We start from the raw sequence: 20140 nt of genomic DNA, 5'->3' as shown, positions 1-20140 counted from the left end.
AGTTGTCGCGATAGCGAGGAGGGGGCCACATCAAATGGTTAAGGAATGTAATGGATGGATGTGATGGACGGAGTAGGAGGACTCGATCATACTTTATCAATCTTGTCTTGGAAACCGAAGCATGCATAGACGTGGACGCACTCGGACGTCGGAATTTACTCAACTTCTCATCGGACTTTTGCATTCTCGTCGGTCCAGTTGGTTTAGTCGTGACGGTAATATGCATCGTGAACCTCTGACGTATTAGCTGTTCGTTTTATCCTATGATTTCACTCCACTCCTCCGTTTCTCCCCTTACTCTCTTCACCAAAGGTGACGGATCGCTTAGAAGAAGGCACCTAGGCAAGTCGTATCAACATCAGCAAGGTATTCTTTCTTTCTTCCGTCCGTTGAACCGGTTCATCATCACGAGCTCGCCCACTTACTCATCGAGCTTAATTGCCTATACACGTCTTCGCCCAATCTGATCTTCATCAGACCTGCAAACTGTATCAAACACTGCGACTGATGTTTGTACGTTGCGAGCTGAACCATCCGCCCATGATCTCCATATGGCGATTGTTTCAGTTCCTGTGAGAGGGCATGGAGACATCGCATGGTGGTGAGGACGACCTCGTCCAGGTTCTTGATCACCGGTTGATTCAACAGATTCACGAATTTCTGAACGTAAGATGAGATTTGTCCAGGATCATTGTTCAGTGGTAAGAGATTGGTGGATTTGATGGTCTGAAGACAGCAAAGCGAGAGTCAGCTGCAATTCGATTCGATCGGTATACTTAGCTCACCTCCAAAGCGAGATCGTATCGATCTTGAGCGTATTGACTCAAGGCCAGCTTCAACTGCGACAACAACTCCAATGTCTCCCAGTTCGACCTCGAGACCCTAGTCCGCTTGGCGAAATCCTTCTCGTATACCGCATGAACCGTCTGCGCCAAACCGTAGATATCCGACGCTCCTCCGAACGCCCCGCTGAGACCGATGCTCGCCGCGTCACTCTGTAGCGGCGCTGTGGATGCCTGACCAAGCGAGTGTCCTAACGCGCGGTTCACCGTCTCCACCACCTTATCATACGATCCCGCAAGATGATATAGCTCGATCGAATCGGTTAGAGACGAGTCTTGAGAGGACTGATCTGCAGCCGCAAGGACCACCTGGTGAAGGTAATCTTGCTCGTCGTGCAGTTTCAGTAATTTGAGCTCTCGCTCTATGACTCCAGTCTCCTTCGATCCGTCCCTACGAACACTTCCAAGAAGCTTCGACCAGCTTCGCGAGGCCAGAACAACATCTCGAACCAGCTCCAAACAGAGCTGCGCTTGCTTTTGTCCAATTGAACCGGGAACGTCGCTGTTGAGAGCAACGAGGTAGGCGTATTGAAGTGCGCTGTGCGGTTCGACTTTGAAGAACGGCCCAATGTATTGCTTCATAAGTCGAGTGAAGTTGAGGTAAGAGGTATCGGTTGACACATCGAGGGTCACTGCACATATATTAGTCTTCGACTTGACCAAAGCAGTGCGCATACTTACAAAGTTCCACCTCTTCACCCTTCGAGGGTACCCGTAAGAGACCGTAGTACGACAGAGCGATGGCGAAATGCACAGCATCCGTTCTCAGTTGAGGCTTCGAGTGCAGGTATGCAATAGCCTGTCCGAAGGCAGTGAGTACGGTACCTGACGTCTTGGTCCAATGTGACTCACCTTTTCGAACTGTGCGGTGAAGAGCAAAAGGTTGAACCAAGCGAATGGTTTCGTGCCACCTGCATCAAATTTCTCGCTCCCATACTTGCTGACCAGCCTTCCTAGGTCGAGTAAATCGTACTGTTCTTGGGGAGCATCCGCCTCCTTGGTTTCTCGCACCAAGCTCAATTGAACCCACATCCAGTCTTCGGTTGTAGTCGCTACTTTGAGGGTCTTTCGGTTGAGTTCGAATCGACCCACAAGCTTATAGAGAGCATATTTGAACTGATCAACAGTAGGGTTATTGCGAATGTGAGCGTTGAAGTCGTTGTAAAGTTGATCCCGTTGAGCTTTGGGTAGACGTCGTTCGGAAGATTGAAGAGCAGACTTAAAACATCCGGGGAAAGACCAATCGTCTTTGCTTAGGTTCTGTTGATTCTCCGCCACCAAAGACAGCGCTTCCTCGATGTAGCCGCACCGGACGAGATAGTATATCTGAGCCCAAAGTAGCGATCCGTTCACAGTCTATACCGCTGTCAGTGTTCATCTCAGACGTTCAGCGCCACAACCTACCTCTGGTCGGTATGCCTCTCGCGTATCCTTGGATCTCAATGTGACGTCGACAAACGCTCGGATCTTATTTTTAATACCTGGAATCCCGCCGAGTGCCGCTTCTTTCGGGTTCTTCGCAATCGTCTCATCAATGTGTCTCTCAAAACTGTGTCATGGATTAGCCTTGTCCGTGCACCATCCTATAAGACCCACTCTCTCTCCAAAAACCTCCTTCCACCCATGACCAGTCGGCCACGAAGGAGTGTGGCCTTGTTGGACTTTACATCGCCAAGATAGGCCGTCGCATATTGACGTTCTTGCACAGGCGCTGCATCCCCATCGGCCGATGAAGAAGCATAGTCTGCTGAATCGCGAAGCGAAGGTTCGTGAGTGAGATGGGCGAGGATGTGATACGAGACCGGGAGCGTGGGGTATTTCTGCCATTCCAGGTCATAAGTGCAGGCTCCAAGGTTGCGCCATGGCGACTCACGGAGTCCCCCTTGACGGTCTCTTCCATCGCTTGGCAGAGCTCAAACGGCTCTTTTCGTAGCCGCTTCTGATTCAAGTCCTGCAAAACATCGGTTGGTTAGTCGCTGACATTGCGATACTTGCCAATTGTATAGACCCACTGCGATGACCCTTTCGTATCGAATCATCTTGGTGTGCATCACCAGACCACCTTCTCTTGACTCGTTCGAAGTGGGTTTGCCGAAGGTAGATTGAGCCATAGGGAACTATTGGTGCGTTAGCATCATTCGCACCGAACGAGCCACATGAGTACTCACTCGTCGTGTACTCGCTCCAAGAGCACTTCTGCCCGAAGCAGAGCTTCCCAGACCGGTGGACCCAGAAGACCCTATTATCCCAGCTAGCTCATCGTCTGTGACGCCCAACTCATCCTGCAATATCTTGGCCTTTTCAACCTCCCAGTTCTGTAAGATCCTCTGCTGGAATTGCTTCTGGAAGGAGTTGATGGTCTGTCACAAGCGGGTAGAATGATCAGCGTGTGGTGTCCTATTTCAAAAGCTAGACCCTCACCCGTTGTCTCTGCATTTCAATTCCACTGAGTATGATCATCTCGTGCCAATTCCTGCCCCAAGCGTCGATATCACCATCGCTCATAGCGTACGACGGTCCGATATCACCCAGCGGCTCGAGTCGACTCGGGACAGGGACATGTTTTCTTCTTCTTGGTCGAGTGGAGGTTTCGGCAGAAGGAAGTTGGGCGATATTGTGAGTGAGTTGAGAAGTGTTGACACCGAGGTTTGAAAGCAGATTGAAACTGGACCAGAGAGACGTGTTAGATGGATCGATTGAGCGCAGCAGTTGACGAAGAACGTGTATACTCACCCTTCACCTCTGTCGGTCTTTCCTCTCTTGCCCTTCCCCGCAACACTCTCACTCATACGTTCGATATCATCGATACCAAACCTGATCTGGGGGAGTTCAGAGTCGTAATCGACCTCGTTGAGCGAATTCGCCTGAGCGAGCAGGGATGAGAGTGTGGTCGCAGCTGGGGCTCTGAGCGAGGTCGAGCCATTGAGCCCACGATTGGGAGTTGAGGTGGACATGATGTGCGTGTATGTGAGGCGAGTGAACACTGAACCGAGAGGCATGATGCAAATGTTGCTTTTGAAGTGAACGCGACCATTGACGGGGAGGCCCGGTGAGTGAGTGACAGACGAGTGCCACACTAGCACAAATCCCGTCTAATCCCGGCGTCGTCCACTGGCATCGCCCAGCAGCAGTGGTGTAAATTTCAGTTGAATGGCAACTTTTGGTTCTGCTTTCTTCTTCTTCTTCCTCTTCTCCATAGGGCCCGGCTTGATCTCTCTTTTAGAGAGCTCTCAAGCATTCTTCGACTGAATGGAAGCGTCCCATTCTTCTTCTAGAATATCGTTCGATTGACGTATATTTCCTGTCGACGGGACACGGCTTCCCCTAGATTGAACCTCTTCCTACTCAACCCACCAGTTCCCGAACTTTTCTTGTCCCTCAACCTCTCATTCACTTGGGATGGTTGAGGACAAGGAAGTTTGGTCGTAGCAGGTGGATTTATGTCGACCGGGAGGAGGCAACCGTTATTTCATATCCTTGCCTAAAGGCGATTCGCCTTTGAGGAGTTGGGAGAAACCAACGGATTGACATTTTGATACTGTGTTCATACGCTTTCGATCGATCATGCATTCTATTCACTATGACTTTACCGGCCTTATCGACTCTAATGAGCTGCATCCGACCGACTGACTGACTGGGCATTACTGTAATGAAAGGTCGATTGCAACGCGTTGATCAACAGATAGAAATTGCAGCCCATTCTGCACGACCAAAGACCCGAAGATGTAAATGAAAGTGGAGGTCGTCTGAATTGTGGTTTTCCGTTTCTCTCCCAACATCATCATGTCCCAATGACCTCCCGCTTCCGACCTTCCGTCCGCCCTCTCCCACCTCCTCACGTATTCGTACCTTCCCTTGCACAAGCTACGCGACCGGCTGGCGTCCCTTTTTTTCGGGATCCGCTGCACACTGTGCCTACGAAGTGGAGCTTGTTTCGGCCTTTGCTGAAAGGCTCGACAGCCCATCCTGCGATCAGACGAGAAACCAGATCGTCCTGGAGAGAGAAGAAAGGTCTTACATCTGTACCGCGTGTACGAGTGTTCCTGGAAGAGCAATATGCCTTGTTGTCGAAGATGATCGCGCCGGGAACACGATCTTTGGAACGATTCGAATGTCATCTCGCGGAGAAACACCAGCGACTCGATAAGATGGCGCTTTTGGCAGCAGAACAAGAACAACAGAATCTACATGCCCGTCCGCCCCGCTTGACTGGCGCATACCACAGACCGACGCTGTTCAACCCACCTCTACCTCGCCTCAAACCCCAACCCATATCCATCTCAATGATGATCCACAATCGACTACGTGCCCGTGAACGACGAATGGAACGACGTCGAGCCTACGCATCGTTTCTGAATGATGTGAAATTGGAAACGGCTTTCTGGAGGGAGATGGAACAAGCTCAGAAGAAAGGTAGTGGATCCGATTGGACGAGGGGGAAAGACGTGAGATCGCCGGGGGGGTGGGATAAGATCATGAGAAATGAGATTGAGGATATGGACAAGAAGTTTCAGCGGGAGAATAGAAGAGCGGGAATGGTCTTCGACAAGCGTTTGATGGGAAGAGTTGCGAAAGCCAGGAGTAGGAAGGAAACATGGTGGAAGGCTCAAAAAACAGAAGGACTTAGCAGCGATACAGGTTGATTGCATGCTGGGTATATGATCCCTCACGATCTCTGATTGTACAAACGACACGGTCACGCCTCGCCGAGATCTGCGATGAGCGCCATGCCCACTGCCTCGAGGACTTCTGCAGGGGGATTCACTCCACCATCTTCGCCTTCTTCTATCTCCCCACCTCGAAGCGCTCCATCACTCGGCTCCGCTTCCATCTCTCCCTCAACGTCTTCATCGTCTTCAACATCCGACTCGTACTCTCCCAGCGCCATCAATCCCTCCGCTGGTGCCGATCCAGTGATATTCAAAGCCGCTGCTATTGTTTTGGCCTTTTTGACGCTCTCATCGTCACCCTTTTCGCTTTCTTCGACCACCGCAACACGTCTCTTTGCACCCCAACCAGAATCTCTTGTTTGCATCCTACCCTGCGAAAGTGGCACGACCTTTACGGTTCCATTGTCGAGCGATGTCTCCCAAAACTTCTTAGTCATGACATGTATCACGGGGAACTCGACCCAGGCCGTTCCACGTAATACCTCGGCGAGCGGTTTGGAAGCATCCAGAGGAGGGTAGAAGAGTTTCTGGCCGGGTGTATGATCTGGAGCAGGACAGGAAGGGGTAGAGTGGAAGGGGAGGGCGGAAATGAGGCCGGACAACGTTTCGTTGACTGGGGGGGGGAGGAGAGAGGAAAGGGTAGGTAGCGGCGTTGAGTCGGAAGCTGCGAACAGTACTCGACTGTGCGCTGTGACCTTGTCCGTGGTGGTGGCAGAGGTAGAGTCGAAGGGTGAAAGAGGGACAGAGATGTGAACTGTTAGATGCAGTTGTTGTGTTCTGCGTTCTTATTCCATATCAGAAATGATTGTTACTGCACAAACGGGTCCACTTTCATGTAGCACTCACCTCGGATTCCAACTTGATTGATTCGCTTTTTTCCTACCCATACCTTCCGGCATGAAACTGACCTCACAACCTCTCTGAGCCAGCTCTTTCCTCAATCCGTCAGACCTATTGGATCTCCTATGTCCTCCTGGTCCGCCACCTCTTGAGCCAGCTCTCATCCCTCCCCTGCCAGGACCTGAAGAGATCTCTTCCACTTTCACACCTTCTCCCCATCCACCGACTTTCCTCCTCCCTTCTTCCAACCATCTATAATCGTCCGACCAGGCACCTTGCCCGTACTCTTTGAGCGGCACATATTTCGCAGGATCCCTCACCCCGGAACATGAGTCGCGAGCTTTGTGAGTCCTGGAACAGGGCAATGAGCATGTTCGACGTGAACAGCGAGGACAGGTGTATTTCGCTGGTTGAGAACAGATGGCGCACTGATTGGGGTCTGCAGCGAGGGACGATGTTGGAGCCGGCCGTGATGGGCCTGCTACAGGGGAGGTGTATGAGCCTGGACGAGGGGGAAGTGAGAAAGACATGCCGAAGGTGATGTCGTTGTGATGTATGCTGGTCGTGAACGTATTCAGAGTTAGGATGATGGTGGTGTGTCTAAACATCCGGTTCAACTTTTCATCTTCGTCTCGAGCGGCGATGTCCGCACCTCCACTCCAACAGACCTGCTCCTCACTAAGTTATTTGTTTATACCTGTCCATTTCATCAGACAACCACGTATGATCTCGTGTCAATTCCCCTCGAGACATCAGGCATCTTGGCCATACACCATGCAATCATACCAGTACCGAGTCATACTGGATAGTTCACTCGGAATCTCGTAGAAGCGCAACGGGTACACGACCGCCCCAAGCCACATTGGGGTTTTCTTCCTTTGTCCGCGGACCACCTACCTACTTACACACCACTCCAACCTCGTGTCTGTCATTCTCTTCACACACCTTTCTCTCTCTCTCTCTTTTCGCAGGAGAAACGCACAGATAAATAACAGCGTCGACGAATGGCCCAGTGTGCTCCTCCTGATTATTCGGAGCTTGACGCACTTGCTCGATATGACCGTCAATACGGATCAAGGAGTCTGAATGAGTTGATCTATGCGAGGCGTCGCTGTTCGCTGATTGGGCGACGAAGATGCGCTATGGTCACTCGACATCATCGTCCCTTAGAGAGTCCTTCGGTGAGGAGAAAGTTCTCCGCTTGAAAGGACATTCGTGCATATTCTCACTTGATTCACCTTGAAACACCTAACTAGTTGTTCAGAACTCATCGCTTCACTGTGACCTACCTCTTCATCAGACACCACAATGCAAGCTAAATCCAGTCTCTTCTATCGCGATGTGGTATGTCGGCTTCCCAGGTCAAAAGCCCTTGATTATGGAGCACAAAGGACCTGGAACAAACGCTGATGTGCTTCTGACTGACACAACTATCTCCTTTAGAAAAAGAACCATCGACCAAAACGCCAAATGGTCGCACTCGGTGCGTGCTCGTGATCCCGAGGTGTGTCTTTTCGACTGTATCATACTTTTGAGTTTATAAGATGAGTTGGATGTGAAGTCTTTCGCGAGGCATTCCGGTGGTCAGAGACCCGATCTTCTCTGGTTAGGTTAGGTTGTGAGTCCCTCTCCTCGATAAGCAAGCTTGTGTGAGAGCAAACCATTACGGACACGTCTTCCCAGCCTGTGCGAAGCTGATCAACAGCTCCGATTCTGGCTCCGACGCTCGAGTTGCCGAAACTACGATCCTGGGCTGTCAACCTGAGTTATCTTTGTCCATCGAAACATTGCCAAGTGAATCAATGACCACCATATCCCAAAGCCCCTAGATTACTTTGCAAGTCTCGGCTGATCTCTCTGCTCTCGTTCTTCAGCGCGTACTCGCCTCGCGATGACTCGTCGAACGCCGTGACGATGATAGCGTTACAGAATTTCAAGGTGAAACATGTTGTCGTTGCTGTAAGTTTCTGTTCCTCTTAGAGCACGAGTGACCCGATCAAGCAAGAAATGAGACATTCCCTCATCACTCTCAACTGAATATATATTCGCCGGGCCACACGGATTGCGTCGGTTGCCTGACAGCTCTCAACGTCTCTCGTCTCCCTGCCACAACCGCCCGCACCCCGCTTCAGAGATACGTCCAACCGCTCGCGACCCTCGCAAGGACTTCACACACGGCTGACGGACCGCCTACCTTGTATTTACTGGTGGATGAGAACGTGCTTCAGCAAGTGAAGAATCTGGTGGAACGTGACGTTATCAAAGATTTGAGTTGGCGCCAGTCTGTATCTCAAGGGCTCTAGGGAGTGGATGAGACATTGGTGCGAAGGACTGTAAGTCGTTTGACACTATACACTTTTCTCAGGACCGGAAACGAAGAGTTACAGAAGGCGTCGTGATTCGCGGTTGGGTTAATCATCTCGAGGATGTAGGTGTTTTCATCCTTCTTCCACAAGCGTGCGATACGTTCCAATCACTCTGAGAGTTGAAAGTTCATGTCGCTGATGTCGTCCGGACAGGGCACGATCCGTGATTTGAATGTTTCGATTGGTCCTCCGGGCAACAAGGCCGATGCGTGGTTTTGATGTGGTCGGGTTGGTGATAGATATATAGGGTGTCATCTGTGCCGAGAAAGATGAGCCTTGTTTACCGGTGCGGTGTGCACAACCAAGATTGCTGCTTTGTAGGAAGAGGATGTTAGGCCAAATATGCATGACATCTATATACAAAGCACAGCTCATGAAATAACCCTCAGCTAAGTGTGTAGATTTCGCTCCCCGCTTCGAGCGTCCTTGTGTGGCCGGTGTCAAGCGGCCAGACGACTCGGGCTAGCGATGAAGAAATTCGTTGGCATCATGGGGTTGTAGGATAGGAATGAGGGAAACAAGACTTCACTGACACACCGAAGAGGGGTACAGAAGACTTGAGCGTACAAGTCGATATTTGGATCAGATGTGTGAGCGATCTTCATATCGACTTGTCCCGAAGAAGATTGGATGAGCAAGAGCTCTACCTATAGAAGGAATCGAATGAAAGAGTACTCGCGGCACGAAACGAGCAGGAAGAATGAACGGATGAGGGATAGACTTCGACCCAAGACACAGAGTAAGCCCCATCGAGTTATCCTTCTCCCCCTTTCCCATTTGGAAAGGGTAATAGCGAAAGACAATCGCATAACTATACCTATGAGCACGTGATTTCATCTTTGCCCCCGTTTTTCTAATCGAATCTCATCCTTCACTCCCAGAAGAGCCCTAACCTCACATCGCGTCAGACAAGACGAAGTGGTCCGACTCGTATCTTCGTCTGGAACGGTCTTCGTCAAGACGATTTGAGTTTGTGAGGTTCGAACAGGTCTTCTGGTGTGAAAAACTTTCCTATTCCCTTCTCTCGACAATTCGATGAAAGGTGATGATATACTGTAAATCCATTTTTCTGACATGGTATTAAGATCTTCGGGGGATGAACCGTTGATCGACCAAATGAAAAGATGGTATAAACAGATTCCTCCCAAACAAGTGGAAAGGAATGATCAAAACCCCCCTTCCAAGATCCCGACTCGTCCTTCCTTCTCACTCCGTTGATGATATGCCCAAGGAAGACCCGACCGTCACTCGATATCGTTCTTCCCTTCCGAAACAGTCTGGGTCGGGAAGAAGAGGAAAGGAGGGGAAAGAGAGATGATCAATTTTCGTAAGGTTCAAGTACGAATGCTTTCCAGATCACTTTCAAGCTCTCTTCCCTCTCTCCTTCTCTCTCTCTCACTCGATCCAAGACCAGGAAGAAAATAATAGATACCGAAGTTGAATCTTTGTCAAACATCTGAAGTGAGGGAAAAGGACGAGCAAGACCATGAAGGACGAAATGTTGAGAGAGCAGGAAAGACAAAAGGTTGTGATGAGATTGACCGTATATGAAAGCAGGGGGAAGGAGGCTCCGGGGACTTTCAACCCACAGCAAAAGTGAAGGTGAGCGATACGAGAGATGTATCGTCAACCTGGTCCGTGAACTGCGAAACAGCGATTCTTGTGCTTGGGTGGATGAAGTTGAGGGAGAAGAAGAGAGAAAGAGAGACTGAAATTTTGGACAAGAGAGCCAGTGACAGAACGCGAAAAGTGTGACAAGCCGATGGAATGCCAAGTAGGGGGAGCAATTAAGGTTCACTGCTGGCTCAGTCTGCTTCGCTGGATTTGTCCTCACGTTCTCATGTGTCTGTTGTGCGACATCAAGCCGTATGCAAGACAGTGTCCATATCATGTAGTATCTACTGGCAATGCAATCTCTCTCAACCCTCCACTATCGTCGCGCCATTACGTTTGCCCGTCGCCCGTGGGACGTCACGCCAAAGCCTCTACAAAGTACATTCTTGCGTACTCCTCCTTGTCCCATCATTTCCTGCTCTGCCGACGCTTCACGCTTTACGCTTGGCTCGCCCCTCTCACTCCCTAGTACACATACGGGATGAACTTCCACCTGACGACCTTGCAGTACTCATCCCAATCATCTCCATACTTCCTGGCGCACTTTGCGAAATCCCTTCCGCATCGGTGAACCAGAACGATCAAGAAGAAGACAGGGTAGAACATCGTGATAGGAGTGTTGAACCCTCCAGTCAATCCCCATGTACAGGCTTGGATCCAGTCGGCAGTGTAATTGGGTTTTCTAGCGTACGCCCACCAACCAGAAGTCAGCAGCTTGTTGCCATGCTTGGTCTGGATGTATGTCGGGTTCTTGATCTCGGACCAAGGAACCTGAGGGAAGGCCTTTCGAGTGACTTGAACACCTTGCTCCTGCATCTTGAAGGTGGACTTCTGGGCCATGGCACCATCGAAGATGCAATAGCAAACGATGAGAGTGGTGAACATCGCGATCTGGCCCCAAAGAGGGAAATCATAGGTTGATGTGGGAGCTCGAATCATGTAGATGACGGGGTAGCAGTAGGTGAAGGGACTGCCAGGGTAGACGAATCATTAGCTTCGCACGCCACTCCGGGATCTGAAGACACTCACACTCCGGCCATGTTCCAGAAGATGAGCATCCATCCGAATTTCTCATGGAACATATCCCAAGTTTGGGGGATCATATGCTCCCCTTTAGCACAGGCGTTCATATATAGTCCGGTCGCCAAGACCATGTGTGCCATGTTCCCAGTCACTCGACCAAGATCCTCATACTGCTTCACGGCGCCAGATACCGAGAGCAAGACAAGCAAGATCCAGGGGACTCGAACTTCGGCAAACATCTTGAGATCGACCGGGCCAATACGAGGGTTGAGAGACACACCCATGAAGTGATCGTAGATGACATTGCCGCTCATTCGAAGGGGTCCGCCACCGTAGTTGAACAGTCGAGAACAGAGATCAATGATGAGGGAGATTGAGAAAGAAGTGATCAACGCTACGGTCATGATCGGACCATAGTTCTCGACGATCCATGGAAGTCGGTAGATGCCAGTCTTGTGAAGGACTGTGGCGAGAGCGATGGTGGCATACCACGAAAGAAGGGCGTTACAGTGGTAAGGAAGGGTCTTGTAGCCGAGGGAAGGGACAGGAAGACCGTCCAAGGTGACACCGGGCATGACAAAGGCGAAAAAGACCTGGATAGCAGTGAGACCTAGGTATGTCACACAAGCGAATTTGGTTGGGTAAGCGTCCTGAGAAGAGCCACATGTCAGCTGGAGCCCGATCTTTGAAGGACTTGTGGAAATTGCTAAGCTCACCTCGTAGATGTGTTGACCCATCCGCTGCAAAAAGGGCATGATATCGTCGACGGATTTAGGGTGAACGAGGGCTCCTTGGTAGAACCAAAGACAGATCCAGAGATAGTCTAGCGGGATATATCAGCTTCGCGAGCCTCTACGGCGAAGCGCCGCGATTTGTAGCGCTCACACATCAAAGCAGGGAAGCCGATCATCATCCCAAGGACACCTGGAACACCACCGAACTCATATCTGCGACGCGATCAGTAGACGTCTACCATGCATATGTATGATCTGACTCACTCCTGATGTTGATCCAGCTTCTTGTCCATCTCCTGACCATGTTCCGTAGGGACAGCGTTCACTTTGAGCAGAGCTTGCGATTCTCCATCCGCGATCTTCTGCGAATTCGACTTGGACTTGGTTGTCGTCGTCGTTTTCGTTGAGCCCCTCTGACGGAGGTTGGCCGCGGGGCTATCCATGGTGACTGCCATGTTGCCTTGAGGGTATGTGGGGAAGTCGGTAGGGAAGAGTGTAGGGAAGGGAGCTTGGAGATAGAGGCTCGTTATACTTGGTGAAGAGATAAGTAGTCAAAGAGATCAAAACAATGCGATCTGGATGATTCAGTAGCCTGAACCGCGTAGCTTTTTATTTTATTTTATTCAAAAAAACATCGTATCATGATCTAACAAGTATCAGGCACAACAACAACAACAAAAACGATTTCACCTCCACCAGAGAAGCCACCTCGTCTCGAAAACTTCTTGCCTCTCAACATGTCGGCTTTGACAGTGAGGCCCCCCGTCGACCTCACACTCACATGACAACTCGCAAGGATGACACTTGCCAAGTCCTTCGCCGAGGGACCGTCGGGAGAGAAACCCCCGACCTCTTCTCAGATTGACCTCCATGCTTCCGTGCCTTCCCACCTCGCGGCCGAGATCACTTTTCTCAAGACACTCATCCGACGAGCGAAAGCTCAACATCGGACTCAGCTCTTCCTCCAGCGCATGGTGGGTGTAGCGAGAGTCGCACAATTGGTTCTCCGACATGTACGCGAGATGGTCCTCCTTGCCCAACTGGACTTGGAGAACCAGGCGGGAGCTGGGGACCGAGCGCGGGACAGTAAGAGGAAGAAGGGTGAAATCTTGGTCGTGAAGGTATGTCAGCTGGTGGAATCTTTTGCAATGGCAGCAGCTACGTATAGGATTCGAGCTGACATCACACGAACAGATGATCAAGCAACTTTTCGATGCGCATCATGTCACATCCCAGATAATCGACCTGCATCACTTCTTACCTCTCCAAACCACCTCGCTAGCGATATATGCCCGCCTCTTCGCGATGACTGTCAACATCGCTATTGCATGGGAGATGGATATCGAACGACTGATATCGGGTCTCTATCCGGACATATCGAAGAAAGGTAGAAACGGTATGGGTGGATTTGCTCAAGGGGGTGTTTCGGTCAACGGTGGACCGGATGCCAAGGCGAGTACGTCTACATTCCCGCTTGGCGGAATGAGCGAGGAGATGGGGTTCGAACTTGGCGAAAAGATAGAGAGGAGTGGTATGGTCTCGAGACCGCTGTCCAGAGCTCTGAACCCTGTCATACCACGATCAGTTGAGCTGTCGTTCAACCTCTCCTCCGAAGCTGGATCCGATCATGGAACCCGAATCTTGGCTGGTGCTATGAAAGACATCGGTTCATCTCCACGTATCTCCATCACCACACCTGCGATCTCATCGCGTTCGACATCCGATACTCCGATGACCATCGGCACTTCTCGACCGATATCGACTTTCGACAATCACCTCGAACCTACGTCAGATCCTAGGTCTAACAACCTGTCAGAGTTGTATCGTCCTCCCCGACCTCGCTCTGTCTCGAAGGAGGAAGATCTCACGTTGGCAAACTTAAAGACGACGAAGAAGAAGAAACGACCTGTCATGGACGACGATGTTGAGGACGATCGCTTGTCGAAAGAGACCACAGGTGAGACAGTGGACGTCAAGAAGCAAAAAAGGAAGAAGAAGAAGAGAGATTCGATGGATGATATCTTTGGTTTCTGAGCATGAGGACTTACTTGTATCTGTACTTGTCGCCACGTTCCGCCATTCCGGCATGAGGGTCACAGTTTCTTGTATCTGTTGTATCGATATAATCACTACACATATAGAATGCATCACTATTTCTGAACCAAATGGTCACGGCGTGATATGTGATTACAAGACAAACAGCATCGAATGCGCGAGTTATTGTAGATATCATATCGATGGTATTTACAACAAGATCCAACCTTCCTCTTTGATATCTCCTCTCGTCTATTTTTACGTATTACAGATTATAAACCCTGCTTCACTGACATTGTCACCAATTTCGATGGATCTTCCACTCCCACACAGCTTTACGTCAAACTCTTTCAAGAAGTGTCCGTCATTTATGAGATCATCCCTCTATTACCCGCCTCTCCTCCTCATCCCCCTCGTCATCCTCACCAACTCCCACGCTCAACGCATCCCACCTCTCTCTCACTTCCCTCGCAGTCAATCTCAACCTTTGATCAGGCTCCAACATCCCTCTCAACACCTCTCTCACTTCTGCTCTCACTCTATCCGACGAATCGAGGAATAACATCGCTGGACTCCCATCGTCGTACGGTTCTGTCAATTGACGAAGTGTCTCCTTGGCTTCAGCCACATCATAGTTTCCTTCTAACAAGCCGGGAATGGCTAGAGTCGAAGTAGTCGTAGACAGAGAAGGAGGCGTTGGGATTTGAGAAATCGGTGCGGAGATAGGCGAAGGTAGGGTGAGATCGATTTGAGCGGGTCGAATATAATTGCTACCTGTGATATCGGACACGGGGGGCGGATCGATAGGTGACGTGTTCGCACTCGACGTCGAGGTCGAAGAACCTTTCGCAGATCCTCCAGCCATCGTCGCAGTCGTGGCAAGTCGCGATTCTTGAGCTCGGCGCATTGACGATGCTCTACAGATACCAGCCGTAGGAGATATGGAACACGCGAAGTCGTCCCCCTCACTCAGCAACAGTGCGACCGCATCTCTGCCTAATCCCGCACTTCCACCACTGCCGCCTGAACTCGATGAGATCGCTGATCCGTTCTTTATCCAATTCGCCCAAAGTTTCACTCCAGAAGGGGATTCTGAATTCTCAACTTCGTCGGATGCTCGAATCGATTCGGTCGATGTCATTCGTTTCAATTTTGGCTTCGCGTTACTTCCTCCAGCTGCCGTGCCACCATAAGGGGGAAGACCGTCGAAAGTCACAGTGGATATTTGATCGCGACTATAACTGGGCGGCACTCGCAGTGATCCGGTTCTCCTCACTCCAGCTTGGCTGAGCCCAGACATGGTCGACGCAGCACCTCTCCAGGCGGATGGGTATGGACTCCCATCGATGCTGACGCCATCATCGTTGCCCACACGATGGAGGCGTTCTCGCTCTTCATACGCCCACAGTCCGCCTTTCCTCACATGGTGCATGATTTCAATCATCCTCGAACCTCGGAACGGTTCGCGGCCTGTGATACATTGGTAAAGCGTAGCGCCGAGAGCGAAGATGTCGACAGGGAACGAAAACGTCTGATTCGGGTCGACTAATTCAGGAGGGGAGAACGGAAGGGTACCAAGACCAAGTCCGTCTGTGGGAGGGTGGGCAGGGTGAATGAGAAGGGATGAGCCGAAATCTGACAACCGTATGTGTAGGTCGGTCGTGAGCTGGGCAAGGTAAAATCAGCTTCCACGCTGCCGCACTGGGGCTCAAAGCTCTCGAAAGGATTCCGACAGCGAGGTCGCCGATGGAGGAGATTCATTGCACTCACCAGTAAGTTGCCCGGTTTGACGTCGGCATGGACGACTCCTTTCCCATGTACCCACTCAAGAGCTTCTGCTCCTTCTCTCGCCCACCTCTCCCACAGCTTCTTCCCGACCAATTGCGGACTGGTTCTCAACATCCTATCCAATGTCCCCAACGGCGCATGTTCTAGCAACAAGACCAATCTCGAGACCGCCCTCGGAGGATGATCGGCCCTCACCGCCTGACCGAGAGATGGTAGAGATGGGAAAGAAGCGAGACTCGCCAATTCTGGTCTCCCCTCTGTCCCAGTTTGATTCGATTGCACCGGCGCATGTGCCGATATCAAGGTCGAGCTTCGCTGTCGGACAAGGGTACCTGTTCCAGAGCGTAGAGCATCGGACGTTGAGCGAGCATGAGTAGCGGGCATTGATGCGAATCCTTCGATGTCCTCTTTGACAGCTATGAGCTTGACGACATATACACTCCCGTTTCGCTGCGGTTTGTGATTCCGTTCGCTTGCACCAAATCCATCAGGACTGGACCCATCCGACGTTGACGTAGAAGTGTGAAAGCCGTCTCGTAGAGGAGACACAGCTCTATTACGCCCCTGACCGCCTCGAGCCATCCGCGATCCGCGTTCAATACTTGTTGTTTTCTTCGACTTGGTTCCTGCTAATCGATGCAGGAAGAAGGCTTCTCTTAATCCCATCGTCTGAGACTCTCTGTCCGGTGCTAATCTCTTCGCTGCGCACAATCTCCAACTTCCTCCTACCAGCCCATCCCCATTCTCGTTCACTTCCTTCTCGAGTGCTTCCTGCGTCTGTGATTGAGGCGACAAGGCACTACCTCGTCTGCCTAGTAATCCTCTTCCCTTTCCTCTTCGATTCTGCTTGTAAGCTGCTAAGAACACCCTTGCGTATCTCCCTTCACCGAGAAGATAGGTCGAATTGGGGAGCAAACGAAGTTCGATGTCCTCTGAAGAAGGCGGCAAAGGCGGTTGCCAATCTGCTGCAGCTGCAGAATTGGACGGAGGGAGTTGTGGAGATTGATGCAGCGGCGATAGGGGGTCAGTGTTGTCCCATGACGGTTGGCGAGACGATGATGCTGAAGATGAAGCAGCGGCGTTTGCGAGGTACTGGTCCGCAATTCCGCTGGTGGGACGTAAGCCATCGAGGGAGAGAGGGGCAGGGATCGTATGTCGGAAACTAGATGCTCGAGATAAGTTGAGAGGGGACGGAGCGAGAGAACTAGCCGTAGTGGGTCCACTGGCTCCATTACCGATATTGAGTGAAGTGACGAGTCTCGGAGCAGGAGGAGGCGTGATGGCGTCGGAAGAAGAGAGATCGAAGAATGACGAAGTTCGAGAAGCTGCAGATGGTGAAGATCCGACACCTTCTACTCTGGCAAGTGTTTTCACATGTGGTGTCGTGAATGATCTCGTGTTCGCTCCGAATTCGTCCAAATCCATCTCTCCCAAGCGACTGTCCTCGACATGCTTGTCCATCTTCAGACCGGGTTCCCTTCTCTTACCCGGTACCAGCGCTGAGAGAGTGTGAGCATGTGAAAACAAGTTTGATCCATTCCCACTCCCACTCCCACTCCCACTCCCGCTGGCTGAAGGGACCTCCGCAGCAGCATCTCCCAGTAGGGGTCTAGGAGGCGGTAGATCTGGTTTCCAAGAAGTGTTGAAGAGATCATTACGAGACGAGGCGGAACTGGAACTGGACGGACGAGATCCTCCGACTCCGACAGGGCTCGATAACGACTTGGCGGGCGGTGGTTGGGACTGAGAGGACGAATCGCGAAGCAGTGACATGATCGACTCTCGTACCCAGGCAGTGGAAGCGTCGATGAGTCGTGAACCGAATCAGATGATTATAGGAAGGTGTTGGTGTTGTCGATCGAGGAGTGAGAAAGAGATCTGTTGATGGATATATAATCTGGAGATAGAACCACTACTTCGCTAAGACATCTCGTAGCGAGATTTGATGCGATACGACATACACGCTGATATGTACAGTACAGTACAGATCTCCGATACAAGTGGTGACGGGGCGAAGGGTCGAACCGAACGAAGATGTCCGGATGGATATTGCTTGGATGACTGATTATAAGGAAACGTAGAAGGGCGTGTTGATCTAAGACATGAGCAGAATGAAATATTGAACGAGAGTAAGTAGAAAGTCGTCCCAATCGGGGGATGTCACCCATGTTCGTCTGGATTCAACTCGTAAACAATCCATCCCACTATTGAGACCCAGTCCCGTTCTCGTAGATCTCTCGTCACACAACGCACATGCACACCGCTGCGTTCTAGAAAAGAAACAGGTTGCTACACCAAAACACCCTCACAGCGCTCTGCGCACAGCCAATAGCGAGAAACATTTGAACAATGCATTGTCCATGCTGGTTGTGTGGTGCATTACAACGATACACAAGTACTTTCATACAACTCAAACTGATGCTCCATCTAGACACCCATATGCAACTGTGCGATTGAACACCCTCACCGATCCCTCGTCACGACCACATCCACCAGTCCTACTTGATCCCGTTCTTCCCGCACACTTCCCACCGTCGGCGATTCCGGTGGACTCAACGTCCACCTCGCTTCTCTTTCTGCCTCGGTCGTCAATCGTCTCGTCGTTTCGCTCATTCCTGATGACTCGGTACGGGCACTTCTATCCAGAGTGTCTACTGGCGATGGAGGTTCGAGGTCTCCATCAGGACGCATGGAGTCGGGAGACGGTGCAGTCGATCTCGCACGTCGATCATCCCGTCGTACTTCTAGTAGTGGCTCTCCATTCAGTTCCTCTTCATCATCATCGTACGGCGACGACGATGTTGGTTCTGTCGAGCCTCCAGCTTTGTCCCTCTTGCTGTTCATGATTTTCGACCAGATATTATCATCCGCCGCAAGACCGTTAGCAGCAGTCTTCGTTGGACTGCCTACTGGACTAGGCGAAGTACTACCATAGCCTTCGTAACCGCTTGGTGAGAGTAACGGTGAGCTTGGTATAGGTACACTTCCGTTTTCTCTCTCTTTCGCCAAGGCGGACGGTCTTCTCCTTCTCGCCGTCGTCGTCTCATCTGGTACTCCACGCTCTACATCTCCTTCCCACGTAGGCAGCCGGCTGTACTCTCTGTCTCCGCCGCGTCCCTCACCAGTCTCGTCATCGGGGTTCTTCGGACCCTTGATCACCTGGTCCACCAAGCAGAACTGAAACACGTTCATGATGAGCGGGAAAATGGCCATGACGAAGATGACTTGTATCCGAGGGGATAGCCAGCCGAGTAGCGATTGACCGAATTGGAAAAGCAGATCGGAGATGACGGGGAGTGTGAGAGGGAGGAGGACGAGGAGCTTCATGATCAAGATAGAGCTGAGGTAAGGAAGAAGTTGTTTCCACCAGCTATGGGCTCGACACCGATTAGCCTGCGAAATACTGAATATGCATGGACTCGACAGCACCGAGCTGAAGTAAGAATAAGACTCACAAAGAAGGACGCGGTGGTCGTCCATATTGTCCACTGACAAAACCTTCCCAACCGAGCCGCTTCGTGAACACCCATGTGAACCCTTTCAAGCAGAAGTACAGAATGCCAACGCCTGCAGGACGTGAGTTAGCTACTCGTTTTCCGTCGGTATCATGAAACCAGCGCACCTAACGTGGTATCGATAAGAACGTTGAGAAAATATAACGAACAAGGATTACTATGTACAACCCGAGCCACCACGTCAGAGATCTGTATCCCTGAATAAGCGCTACCCCTCATCACTACCATGCAAGATAATGCCAAGCTGCTCACCAGGACATTCAGACCATGAACGAGAGCCTGTCCTACGAGCTGTTTCCCAACATCCCATATCCATATTCTCCACGATCGTTTTCTCCGCTCCAGATGTTTCTTGATCACAAGTGAGATGATGACGAATATGCCCACTGAGAGTGGTATCAAGTAAAGCGTTGATCAGTAAGCGTCAAAGGGAGCACTGATGACAAGCATAGCATATTCGTGCTTGTCCAATAGATCTGAGTGGAGAGACGATGTATGGGTTGGAATGGGAAAGAAAGACGAGCGATACCCACTCAGACCTTGTACGATCAACCCTGTCGTCCCTAATAGCTTACATCGATCTGTATCTGCCATCGGGGGAGACATGCCATCGTCAATCGGTGAGGGTGACGGTGGCGGTGGCGGTGGATCGAACAGAGTCGAGTTTGCAAAGAACATGGCGGCCGTGAAGAGGGCTAAAGGTGCGGACGGGAC

At 51.0% G+C, this 20140-nt stretch overlaps 7 protein-coding genes across 7 annotated transcripts; 2 read left to right on the top strand and 5 right to left on the bottom strand.

Moving 5' to 3' along the window:
* Nucleotides 1-405: 405 nt before the first annotated feature.
* IAR55_000963 (uncharacterized protein) lies at nt 406-3796 on the bottom strand (the record flags this gene model as incomplete). Its single annotated transcript, XM_066944094.1, has 11 exons — nt 406-726; nt 786-1474; nt 1524-1641; nt 1695-2198; nt 2247-2391; nt 2439-2662; nt 2716-2793; nt 2855-2959; nt 3011-3202; nt 3264-3507; nt 3576-3796. The coding sequence occupies 11 exons, from the start codon at nt 3794-3796 to the stop codon at nt 406-408; spliced, it is 2841 nt and encodes a 946-aa protein (XP_066805295.1).
* An 837-nt stretch (nt 3797-4633) lies between these two features.
* On the top strand, nt 4634-5485 carry IAR55_000962 (uncharacterized protein; the record flags this gene model as incomplete). Its single annotated transcript, XM_066944093.1, has 1 exon — nt 4634-5485. The coding sequence occupies one exon, from the start codon at nt 4634-4636 to the stop codon at nt 5483-5485; it is 852 nt and encodes a 283-aa protein (XP_066805294.1).
* Nucleotides 5486-5538: 53 nt separating this feature from the next.
* On the bottom strand, nt 5539-6882 carry IAR55_000961 (uncharacterized protein; the record flags this gene model as incomplete). The annotated part of the gene is made up of 2 exons (XM_066944092.1): nt 5539-6289; nt 6359-6882. The coding sequence occupies 2 exons, from the start codon at nt 6880-6882 to the stop codon at nt 5539-5541; spliced, it is 1275 nt and encodes a 424-aa protein (XP_066805293.1).
* A 3915-nt stretch (nt 6883-10797) lies between these two features.
* IAR55_000960 (uncharacterized protein) lies at nt 10798-12544 on the bottom strand (the record flags this gene model as incomplete). Its single annotated transcript, XM_066944091.1, has 5 exons — nt 10798-11302; nt 11362-12005; nt 12072-12178; nt 12241-12302; nt 12354-12544. 5 exons carry the CDS (start codon nt 12542-12544, stop codon nt 10798-10800), a joined length of 1509 nt encoding a protein of 502 aa, XP_066805292.1.
* Nucleotides 12545-12886: 342 nt separating this feature from the next.
* IAR55_000959 (uncharacterized protein) lies at nt 12887-14123 on the top strand (the record flags this gene model as incomplete). The annotated part of the gene is made up of 2 exons (XM_066944090.1): nt 12887-13210; nt 13284-14123. 2 exons carry the CDS (start codon nt 12887-12889, stop codon nt 14121-14123), a joined length of 1164 nt encoding a protein of 387 aa, XP_066805291.1.
* A 376-nt stretch (nt 14124-14499) lies between these two features.
* IAR55_000958 (uncharacterized protein) lies at nt 14500-17684 on the bottom strand (the record flags this gene model as incomplete). The annotated part of the gene is made up of 2 exons (XM_066944089.1): nt 14500-15789; nt 15894-17684. 2 exons carry the CDS (start codon nt 17682-17684, stop codon nt 14500-14502), a joined length of 3081 nt encoding a protein of 1026 aa, XP_066805290.1.
* Nucleotides 17685-18374: 690 nt separating this feature from the next.
* IAR55_000957 (uncharacterized protein) lies at nt 18375-20020 on the bottom strand (the record flags this gene model as incomplete). Its single annotated transcript, XM_066944088.1, has 5 exons — nt 18375-19281; nt 19367-19478; nt 19534-19615; nt 19679-19812; nt 19960-20020. The coding sequence occupies 5 exons, from the start codon at nt 20018-20020 to the stop codon at nt 18375-18377; spliced, it is 1296 nt and encodes a 431-aa protein (XP_066805289.1).
* Nucleotides 20021-20140: the final 120 nt, after the last annotated feature.

The sequence above is a fragment of the Kwoniella newhampshirensis genome, chromosome 2 (genome assembly GCF_039105145.1).
Source record: "Kwoniella newhampshirensis strain CBS 13917 chromosome 2, whole genome shotgun sequence".
NCBI classification, from domain to species: Eukaryota; Fungi; Basidiomycota; class Tremellomycetes; order Tremellales; family Cryptococcaceae; genus Kwoniella; species Kwoniella newhampshirensis.
Note: the sequence above shows the minus strand (reverse complement) of the source record. Positions and strands in the feature narration are given on the sequence as shown.